Source organism: Pristiophorus japonicus, chromosome 3 (genome assembly GCF_044704955.1).
Source record: "Pristiophorus japonicus isolate sPriJap1 chromosome 3, sPriJap1.hap1, whole genome shotgun sequence".
Lineage (NCBI taxonomy): Eukaryota > Metazoa > Chordata > Chondrichthyes > Pristiophoridae > Pristiophorus > Pristiophorus japonicus.
Window position 1 is genome coordinate 7,817,101 of NC_091979.1, and position 11,716 is coordinate 7,828,816.

General features: G+C 49.3%; 1 protein-coding gene across 2 annotated transcripts in view; it reads right to left on the minus strand.

The window, feature by feature from the left end:
* Positions 1–10,304, minus strand: part of LOC139259650 (vimentin-like) — a 159,780-nt gene extending 149,476 nt beyond the window's left edge. For both annotated transcript variants that reach the window (XM_070875165.1, XM_070875164.1), the window contains exon 1: positions 9,679–10,304. In XM_070875165.1, coding sequence (XP_070731266.1) covers positions 9,679–10,007 — 329 coding nt within the window. In that variant the 5' untranslated portion in view covers positions 10,008–10,304. The remainder of the gene's footprint in view (positions 1–9,678) is intronic.
* Between the last annotated feature and the right edge of the window lie 1,412 nt (positions 10,305–11,716).

Genomic DNA, 11,716 nt, shown 5'->3' on the forward strand with positions numbered 1-11,716 from the left:
CAGATAATATTCTGTCTTCGTGTTTTTGCCCCCAAAGTGGATAACCTCACATTTATCCACATTATACTGCATCTGCCATGCATTTGCCCACGCACCGAACTTGTCCAAGTCACCCTGCAGCCTCTTAGCGTCCCCCTCACAGCTCACACCGCCACCCAGTTTAGTGTTATCTGCAAACTTGGAGATATTACACTCAATTCCTTTACCCAAATCATTGATGTATATTGTAAAGAGCTGGGGTCCCAGCACTGAGCCCTGCGGCACTCCACTAGTCACTGCCTGCCATTCTGAAAAGGACCCGTTTATCCCAACTCTCTGCTTCCTGTCTGCCACGAGTTCTCTATCCACGTCAGTATATTACCCCCAATACCATGTGCTTTGATTTTGCACACCAATCTCTTGTGTGGGACCTTGTCAAAAGCCCTTTGAAAGCCCAAATACACCATATTCACTGGTTCTCCCTCGTCTACTCTACTAGTTACATCCTCAAAAAATTCCAGATTTGTCAAGCATGATTTCCCCTTCATAAAGCCATGCTGACTTGGACCGATCCTGTCACTGCTTTCCAAATGCGCTGCATTTTCATCCTTAATAATTGATTCCAACATTTTCCCCACCACTAATGTCAGGCTAACCAGTCTATAATTACCCGCTTTCTCTCTCCCTCCCTTTTTAAAAAGTGGTGTTAATTAGCTACCCTCCAGTCCATAGGAACTGATCCAGAGTCGATAAGACTGTTGGAAAATGATCACCAATGCATCCACTATTTCTAGGGCCACTTCCTTAAGTACTCTGGGATGCAGACTATCAGGCCCCCGGGGATTTATTGGCCTTCAATCCCATCAATTTCCCTAACACAATTTCCCGCCTAATAAGGATATCCTTCAGTTCCTTCTTCTCACTAGACCCACTGTCCCCTAGTACTTCCGGAAGATTATTTGTGTCTTCCTTCGTGAAGACAGAACCAAAGTATTTGTTCAATTGGTCTGCCATTTCTTGTTCCCCATTATAAATTCACCTGAATCCGACTGCAAGGGATCTACGTTTGTCTTCACTAATCTTTTTCTCTTCACATATCTATAGAAGCTTTTGCAGTCAGCTTTTATGATCCCGGAAAGCTTCTTCTCGTACTCTATTTTCCCACTCTTAATTAGACCCTTTGTCTTCCTCTGCTGAATTCTAAATTTCTCCCAATCCTCAGGTTTGCTGCATTTTCTGGCCAATTTACATGACTCTTCCTTGGATTTAACACTATCATTAATTTCCCTTCTTAGCCACGGTTGAGCCACCTTCCCCGTTTTATTATTACTCCAGACAGGGAAGTACAATTGCTGAAGTTCATCCATGTGACCTTTATATGTTTGCCATTGCCTATCCACCGTCAACCCTTTAAGAATCATTTGCCAGTCTATTCTAGCCAATTCACATCTCAAACCATTGAAGTTACCTTTCCTTAAGTTCAGGACCCTAGTTTCTGAATTAACTGTGTCACTCTCCATCCTAATAAAGGGGCCAAATTTCGGCCTGAGTTGCTCCTGTTTTTCTGGAGGAACTGGTTTAGAATGGAGTATCTTAGAAATTGCAATTCTTGGCATTTAGTTTGCTCCAGTTCGAGTCAGTTAGAACAGTTTCAGTTTGGAACAGATTTTTTTTTCAAAAGGGGACGTGTCCGGCCACTTACACCCTTTTTGAAACTTTAGGCAGTGAAAACTTTCTCTAAACTAACTTAGAATGGAGTAAGTGTAGATTTTTGTACATTCAGAAAAACCTTACCTACACTTAGAAAATCAGGCGTGGGTTACAAATCAGGTGTAGGGAATGGGGCGGGGGGTGGGAGGGGGGTTTAAAGGGAAGTTTACAAACATTAAACACTTCAGTTTTACATATAAAAAGCCATCATCAATAATAAATGATAAATACATCAATAAATCAACCAATAAATCAATCAAAAAAAATTAATAAAAAAATTTAAAAATCATTAAGTAAAACATTTTCTACTTACCGACTGCAGCACCGGGAGCCCTCCAACAGCTTGCTGGGACGCCCCCCCCCCCTCCACAATGTGTCTCTGTCAGTGTCTCTCTCTCTCTCTGTCTGTCTGTGTGTGTCTCTCACTCTCTGTCTGTCAGTGTCTGTGTTTCTGACAGCGAGGGGAGGGGGAGGGGGAGGGGGAAGTGGAGGGAGGTGGGAGGAGGGTGGGTGGAGAGGGAGGGGCAGGGGGAGAGGAGAGGGAGAGGGAGGGAGGGAGAGAAGGGAGGGTGAGAAGGGATGGAGGGAGGGGAGGAGAGAGGAGAGGGAGGCTGAACGGGCCGGGCCCGGCCGGGCCCAAGACTTGATTTAAAGGTAGGTGGCCGGGGATCGGGTCCGCGGAGGGGGTCCGGGGGCGGGAGTGGGAGTGTGTTCAGGTCCGGGGGCGGTGGGGGGTCGGGTCCGGGGTCGGGTTGGGTCCGGGGGTGGGAGTCCGTTCGGGTCGGGTCCGGGGGGGGTGGGGGCGGGTCCGGTATGGGGGCGGGAGGAAGCAGGAGCAGGGCGAGGGAGGTGCAGCCTGATCCACGCAGCCCCAGTGAGGCCAGGGGCTGCGTGCTTCGGGCCCCTCCCACACAGTTTTGGGCGCCTGGAGCTACTGCACATGCGCATCCACTGTAGCACGCCTGTGCAGAGGTCCCGGCACTGTTTTCAGCGCAGGGACCTGGCTCCGCCCCCTATAGCTCGTGCTGCGCTGCGCCCAGCTCCAGAGGACCTGCATGGAGCCGGAGAATCGGTAAGTATTTTTTAGGTGCACTTTCTGGCGCGAACGGCGCAGCCCGAAACTTGGGCCCAAAGAATTCTACCATATTATGGTCACTCTTCCCCAAGGGGTCTCGCACAAGATTGCTAATTGGTCCTTTCTCATTACACATCATCCAGTCTAGGATGGCCAGCTCTTTGGTTGGTTCCTCGACATATTGGTCTCGAAAACCATCCCTAATACACTCCAGGAAATCCTCCTCCACCAGTTTGGTTAGCCCAATCAATATGTAGATTAAAGTCATCCATGATAACTGCTGTACCTTTATTGCATGGGGGGGATTTCTTGTTTGATGCTGTCCCCAACCTTACTACTACTGTTTGGTGGTTGTACACAACTCCCACTAGCGTTTTCTGCCCTTTGGTATTCCGTAGCTCCACCCATACCGATTCCACATCATCCAAGCTAATGTCCTTTCTTACTATTGCATTAATTTCCTCTTTAACCAGCAATGCCACCCCGCCTCCTTTTCCTTTCTGGCTGTCCTTCCTAAATGTTGAATACCTCTGGATGTTGAGTTCCCAGCCTTGGTCACCCTGGAGCCATGTCCCCGTGATGCCAATTCAATCATACCCGTTAACTGCTATCTGCGCAGTTAATTCGTCTACCTTATTCCGAATACTCCTTGCATTGAGGCACAGAGCCTTCAGGCTCGTCTTTCTAACACATTTGCCCCTTTAGAATTCTGCTGTAATGTGGCCCTTTTTGCTTTTTGCCTTAGGTTTCTCTGCACTCCACTTTTAATTTTCTTCTTTCTATCTTTTGCTTCTGCCCCCATTCTACTTCCCTATGTCTCCCTGCATATGTTCCCATCCTCCTGCCATAATAGTTTAACTCCTCCCCAACAGCACGAGCAAACACTCCCCCTCGGACATTGTTTCCGGTCCTGTCCAGGTGCAGACTGTTCGGTATGTGCTGGTCCCACCTCCCCCAGAACCGGTTCCAATGTCCCAGGAATTTGAATCCCTCCCTTCTGCACCACTCCTCAAGCCACGTATTCATCTTAGCTATCCTGCGATTCATACTCTGACTAGCACATGGCACTGGTAGCAATCCTGAGATTACTACTTTTGAGGTTACCTTGGCCCTAAGCTCTGGAATTTCCTGCTTAAACCTCTCCACCTCTTTCCTCCTTGAAGACGCTCCTTAAAACTTACCTCTTTGACCAAGCTTTTAGTCACCTGCCCTAATTTCTCCTTATGTTGCTCGGTGTCAAATCTTGTGTCTCATAATACTCCTATGAAGTGTCTTGGTACGTTTCACTATATTAAAAGTGCTATATAAATACAAGTTGTTGTTGTTTTCTATTTCTGTTCTACATTGTTGTTTGCCAATATTGTTGCCCATTTTATTTGCCCAAGTTCTATTCTCAACCTCTCAAAATCAAAATCAGCTTTTCTCCACTCTATTACCTTGATTTTCGTCATACTTATATTCTTAGGGTTCGGCATAGGAGTTGGGATTAGGGGTAAGTGGTTAGGGATAGGAGATTTTTTTATTTATTTGTTCCTGGGCGTTGCTGGCAAAACCGGCAATTATCGCCTATCCCTAATTGCACTCGAGAAGGTGGTGGTGAGCCGCTTTCTTGAACTGCTCCAGTCCCGATGGTGAAGTCACAGTGCTGTAAGGGAGTGAGATCCAGGATTTTGACCCAGCGACGATGAAGGAATATCAATATTTTCCAAGTAAGGATGGTGTGTAACTTGGAGCGGAACTTGGGTGGTGTTTACATGTGCCTGTTGCCTTTGTGCTTCTAGGTGGTAAAGGCCGCAGGTTTGGGAGGTGATGTCAAAGAAGCCTTGGCGAGTTGCTGCAATACATCTTGTAGATCGAACACACTGCAGCCACAGTGAGCCGGTGGTGCAAGGAGTGAATGTTTAAGGTGGTGGGTGGGGTGCCAATCAAGCAAGCTGTTTTATCCTGGATGGTATTGAGCTTCTTGAGTGTTCTTAGTGCTGCACTCATCCAGGCACGTGGAGAGTATTCCATCACACTCCTGACTTGTGTCTTGTAGATGGTGGAAAGGCTTTGGGTAGTCAGGAGGTGATACACTCGCCGCAAAATACCCAGCCTCTAACCTGTTCTTGTTGCCACAGTATTTATGTGGCTGGTTCAGTTAGGATTCTGGTCAATGGTGACCCCCCAGGATGTTGATGCTGGGGGAATTGTTGGAGGTAGTCATTGCCTGACACTTGTGTGGCGTGAATGTTACTTGCCACTTATCAGCCCAAGCCTGAATGTGGTCGAGGTCTTGCTGCATGTGGGCACAGACTGTTTCATTATGTGAGGAGTTGCGAATGGAACTGAACACTGTGCAATCATCAGCGAACATCCCCACTTCTGACCTTATGACGGAGGGAGGTCAACTATGAAACAACTGAGGATGGTTGGGCCTAGGACACTGCCCTGAGGAACTCCTGCAGCGATGTCCTGGGGCTGAGATGAGGAGTTGCGATTAGGGGTCAGAGGTTAGGGGTTGGGAGTCACTGTTACAGGTCTGGGGTAGCCTTAGAGTGCTGGAGTTGGTTTGCGGGGGGGGGCCGGGGTTCAGTTCAGGGGGGCCGAGGTTCGGAGTCAGAGGTTATGGGTTGGGTATATTTGTGGTGTATTTGGACTTTCAGAAGGTTTTCGACAAGGTCCCACACAAGAGAGTAATGTGCAAAGTTAAAGCACATGGGATTGGGGGTAGTGTGCTGAACATAAGAACATAAAAACATAAGAATTAGGAACAGGAGTAGGCCATCTAGCCCCTCGAGCCTGCTCCGCCATTCAATAAGATCATGGCTGATCTGGCCGTGGACTCAGCTCCACTTACCCGTCCGCTCCCCTTAATTCCCTTATTGGTTAAAAATCTATCTATCTGTGACTTGAATACATTCAATGAGCTAGCCTCAACTGCTTCCTTGGGCAGAGAATTATAGAGATTAACAACCCTCTGGGAGAAGAAATTCCTTCTCAACTCGGTTTTAAATTGTCTCCCCCGTATTTTGAGTCTGTGCCCCCCTAGTTCTAGTCTCCCTGACCAGTGGAAACAACCTCTCCGCCTCTATCTTGTCTATCCCTTTCATTATTTTAAATGTTTCTATAAGATCACCCCTCATCCTTCTGAACTCCAACGAGTAAAGACCCAGTCTACTCAATCTATCATCATAAGGTAATCCCCTCATCTCCTAAATCAGCCTAGTGAATCGTCTCTGTACCCCCTCCAAAGCCAGTATATCCTTCCTTAAGTAAGGTGACCAAAACTGCACGCAGTACTCCAGGTGCGGCCTCACCAATACCGTGTACAGTTGCAGCAGGACCTCCCTGCTTTTGTACTCCATCCCTCTCGCAATGAAGGCCAACATTCCATTCGCCTTCCTGATTACCTGCTGCACCTGCAAACTCACTTTTTGGGATTCATGCACAAGGACGGTCCAGGGTGTCCTTGGAGATGGAGCACGCGGTGTCCACCGGTACGCTCGCGGCCTTCCGCGAGAGGTGGGCACCGGAGGGACTGGAGTGCATCATCACGCCCGGCAACCAAATTTTAATTTGATTTTACGTTTTAAAGTTTAATTTGTTTTAATTGCCGGTGCTTTTAGTGTCCCCCTTCCCTTTTATAGGGGGCACTGGGGAAAATTGTGGTTTTAGCGCCCCAAAAAAAAAACCAAAAACCAAAAAAAAAAAAGGGGCCTTGAAAATGTCTGCTGTGTCACCCAGGTCGGGTGGCATGGTTTTAATGTTTTATGTTGTTGCAGGTTAACTCAAAAGAGTTTCATGCACAAGGACGGTCCAGGGTGTCCTTGGAGATGGAGCACGCGGTGTCCACCGGTACGCTCGCGGCCTTCCGCGAGAGGTGGGCACCGGAGGGACTGGAGTGCATCATCACCCCCGGCAACCAAATTTTAATTTGATTTTACGTTTTAAAGTTTAATTTGTTTTAAATGCCGGTGCTTTTAGTGTCCCCTTCCCTTTTATAGGGGGCACTGGAAAATTGTGATTTTAGTGCCCAAAAAAAAAGAAAAAGAAAAAAAAAGAAAAACTCAAAAAAAAAAGGAAAAAAAGGGCCTTGTAAATGTCTGGTGTGTCACCCAGGTCGGGTGGCACGATTTAATGTTTTATGTTTTTGCAGGTAGACTCTAAAAGAGTTTCATGCACAAGGACCCCAGGTCCCTCTGCACCTCAGCATGTTGTAATTTCTCCCCATTCAAATAATATTCCCTTTTACTGTTTTTTTCCCCCAAAGTGGATGATCTCACACTTTTCGACATTGTATTCCATCTGCCAAACCTTAGCCCATTCGCTTAACCTAGCTAAATCTCTTTGCAGCCTCTCTGTGTCCTCTACACAACCCGCTTTCCCACTAATCTTTGTGTCATCTGCAAATTTTGTTACACTACACTCTGTCCCCTCTTCCAGGTCATCTATGTATATTGTAAACAGTTGTGGTCCCAGCACCGATCCCTGTGGCACACCACTAACCACCGATTTCCAACCCGAAAAGGACCCATTTATCCCGACTCTCTGCTTTCTGTTCGCCAGCCAATTCTCTAGCCATGCTAATACATTTCCTCTGACTCCGCGTACCTCTATCTTCTGCAGTAACCTTTTGTGTGGCACCTTATCGAATGCCTTTTGGAAATCTAAATACACCACATCCATCGGTACACCTCTATCCACCATGCTCATTATATCCTCAAAGAATTCCAGTAAATTAGTTAAACATGATTTCCCCTTCATGAATCCATGTTGCGTCTGCTTGATTGCACTATTCCTATCCAGATGTCCCGCTATTTCTTCCTTAATGATAGTTTCAAGCATTTTCCCCACTACAGATGTTAAACTAACCGGCCTATAGTTACCTGCCTTTTGTCTGCCCCCTTTTTTAAACAGAGGCATTACATTAGCTGCTTTCCAATCCGCTGGTACCTCCCCAGAGTCCAGAGAATTTTGGTAGATTATAACGAATGCATCTGCTATAACTTCCGCCATCTCTTTTAATACCCTGGGATGCATTTCATCAGGACCAGGGGACTTGTCTACCTTGAGTCCCATTAGCCTGTCCAGCACTACCCCCCTAGTGATAGTGATTGTCTCAAGATCCTCCCTTCCCACATTCCTGTGACCAGCAATTTTTGGCATGGTTTTTGTGTCTTCCACTGTGAAGACCAAAGCAAAATAATTGTTTAAAGTCTCAGCCATTTCCACATTTCCCATTATTAAATCCCCCTTCTCATCTTCTAAGGGACCAACATTTACTTTAGTCACTCTTTTCCGTTTTATATATCTGTAAAAGTTGATGTGGATTGAGAACTGGTTGGCAGACAGGAAGCAACGAGTAGGAGTAAATGGGTACTTTTCAGAATGGCAGGCAGTGACTAGTGGGGTACCGCAAGGTTCTGTGCTGGGGCCCCAGTTGTTTACATTGTACATTAATGATTTAGATGAGGGGATTAAATGCAGTATCTCCAAATTTGCGGATGGCACTAAGTTGGGTGGCAGTGTGAGCTGCGAGGAGGATGCTATGAGGCTGCAGAGTGACTTGGATAGGTTAGGTGAGTGGGCAAATGCATGGCAGATGAAGTATAATGTGGATAAATGTGAGGTTATCCACTTTGGTGGTAAAAACAGAGAGACAGACTATTATCTGAATGGTGACAGATTCGGAAAAGGGGAGGTGCAACGAGACCTGGGTGGTGTTACTACAGTTGTACAGGGCCTTGGTGAGGCCACACCTGGAGTATTGTGTACAGTTTTGGTCGCCTAACTTGAGGAAGGACATTCTTGCTATTGAGGGAGTGCAGCGAAGATTCACCAGACTGATTCCCGGGATGGTGGGACTGACATATCAAGAAAGACTGGATCAACTGGGCTTGTATTCACTGGAGTTCAGAAGAATGAGAGGGGATCTCATAGAAACGTTTAAAGTTCTGACGGGGTTAGACAGGTTAGATGCAGGAAGAATGTTCCCAATGTTGGGGAAGTCCAGAACCAGGGGTCACAGTCTAAGGATAAGGGGTAAGCCATTTAGGACCGAGATGAGGAGAAACTTCTTCACCCAGAGAGTGGTGAACCTGTGGAATTCTCTACCACAGAAAGTTGTTGAGGCCAATTCACTAAATATATTCAAAAAGGAGTTAGATGTAGTCCTTACTACTCGGGGGATCAAGGGGTATGGTGAGAAAGCAGGAATGGGGTACTGAAGTTGCATGTTCAGCCATGAACTCATTGAATGGCGGTGCAGGCTCGAAGGGCCGAATGGCCTACTCCTGCACCTATTTTCTAGGGATTAGGGGTCAGAGGTTAGGGTTGGGATTAGGGGTCAGAGGCCAGGGTTGGCATCATGGTTCAGAGGTTAGGGTTGGGATTAGGGGGTCTGAGATTAGGGTTCAGAGGTCAGGGTTGGGTTCAGAGGTGAGTTGGGATTAGGGGTCAGAGGTCAGGTTTGGGATTAGGGGTCAGAGGTCGGGGTTGGGATTAGGGGTCAGAGGTGGGGATCAGAGGTTAGGGTTGGGATCAGGGTTCAAAGGTCAGGTTGGGATTAGGGGTCAGAGTTGGGATTAGGTGTCAGAGGTTAGGGTTGGGATTAGGGGTCAGAGGTCGGGATTAGGGATCAGAGGTTAGGGTTGGGATTAGGGGTCAGAGGTTAGGGTTGGGATTAGGGGTCAGAGGTCGGGATCAGAGGTTATGGTTGGGATTAGGGATCAGAGGTTATGGTTGGGATTAGGGGTCAGAAGTCGGGATTAGGGATCAGAGGTTAGGGTTGGGATTAGGGGTCAGAGGTCGGGATTAGGGTTGGGATTAGGGGTCAGAGGTTAGGGTTAGAAACCGCTGTTGCCAGCGCATTGTCAATGTCAGAAACCTCTCCCCAATCTCTCTGCCCTCTTCCTCCCGCCACCAGGGCTCACCTCTTCTTGTACTTCTCCTTGTCCGCCTTGAGGCAGCTGAGCTCCTTCTGCTGCTCCTCCAGCCGCGCCTTCAGGTCGTTCCGGGCCTTCTGGAAGATGACCTCGACGCGGCCGGTCTCCTCCTTCTCGGCCTGCTTGAGCTCGGCCAGCAGCTCCTTGTTCTTGCGCATGAGGCTGAGGATGGTGTTGTTGATGTACTTGGCGAAGCGGTCGTTGAGGTCCTTGAAGCGCTCCTTGCCGTCCTCCAGGCCATCGTGCAGCTCCTTCTCCACCTGCTCGCCGGTCTTGTCGGGGTAACTGGCCACGGGCCGCTGGCAGCTCGAGTGCATGTCTGTGTCGGCGGGGGCCTCACGGCCGGAGTCGGCGACGGCGCTCCGCTTCTCCGCCCAGAGAAAAGGCGGGGTGGGTTGTTGTTTGAAAACACAAAAATAGTGGAAGTAAATTCAAGTTCTCCACCCGCTTGTTCGCCGCGTTCCTCGGAGGTGGTGGGGGCGGGAAAGAGAGGGTAAAAGTGGGTAAAAATAAACAAAATTCTCCCTCCCTCCCTCACACACACACACACCCGCGCGCACCAACCGCTCCAGCCGTTGACTTTCGTTCGCTGGCAGCCTTTAAACGCCGCCTCTCCCTCCCATCCCCATGGCAACTCCCGCCCCGATATCCCCATGGCAACTACCTCCTCCCCTCCCCTCACTGCACGCGACGCAACCGAAAACAACACGTGCGCCCAACCGACACCTCACTGCCCGCCACGCCTGGGCGCCAAGCTTCTTGCTGCGCATGCGTTGGCAGCCCCGTCCTTCCCACGCGTGGGCGCCAAGCTGCTTGCTGCGCGTGCGTTCGCAGCCCCGTCCTTCCCACGCGCGTGGGCGCCAACCTGCTTGCTGCGCATGCGTTCGCAGCCCCGTCCTTCCCACGCGCGTGGGCGCCAACCTGCTTGCTGCGCATGCGTTCGCAGCCCCGTCCTTCCCACGCCGGGCACGCGTGGGCGCCAACCTGCTTGCTGCGCATGCGTTCGCAGCCCCGTCCTTCCCACGCGTGGGCCCCAACCTTCTTGCTGCGCATGCGTTGGCAGCCCCGTCCTTCCCACGCGTGGGCCCCAACCTTCTTGCTGCGCATGCGTTCGCAGCCCCGTCCTTCCCACTCCGGGCACGCGTGTGCGCCAAAACCTTGTTTACGCGGAGGCGCTCTCTGCGCCTCCGCCTCCTCGGGCGCATGCGTCTCTCCGCCCTCTTCTTGCTGCGCACGCGCTCGCTGCGCCTGCCGCTGCTCCTCTTCCCGCGCACGGCTCTGGTTGCCCTTTTCCCTCCTTCTGCCGCCCGGCTGGAAAGCGGTCTCACCCTCAGCGGAATGAACCTTCAGTATCCGGTGTCGAATGGATGCAAGGGCCCTTCCTGACATTTAATGGAGCAGAGGTCGGCCAATATTTGTTATTATTTGTAATAATGCGAGCCGAGCTCCGATGGAACTCCATGCAGGATGAATGGGGAAGTGAAGTCGGGTTAGAGGTCATGATCGAACGGTCATAATTCAGTCACTGAAGTCATCTTCTGCCCTTATTTTGTCATGAATCTCTTATAAAATTCCTGTATCCAGTTTTATATCTATCTCTGCAGACTTGTTGCTGCAATCACACCCCTCTGTCAGTGGTGGTGGTGCTCGTTAAGTCAGCACAGCCTGGGTCAGTCAGAGTTCAATTGTTATTTGTCCAGGGAACTTGGTAGATTGGAACGTGCACTTTCCGCCTGTAGCTGAGAAACGCCCGTCATTTTTTAATTGTTTCAGGATTAGGGTCTTAAGAGAAGGAGGGGCAGGGATTGTGGATGCATTGGTTGTAATTTACCAAAATTCCCTGGACTCTGGGGAGGTCCCGGCAGATTGGAAAACTGCAAATGCAACGCCCCTACTTAAAAAAGGAGGCTGACAAAAGGCAGGGAACTATCGACCGAACATCCGTGGTTGGGAAAATGCTGGTGTCCATGATTAAAGAAGCAGCAGCAGGACATTTGGAACAGCAAAATTCGGCCAGGCAAAGTCA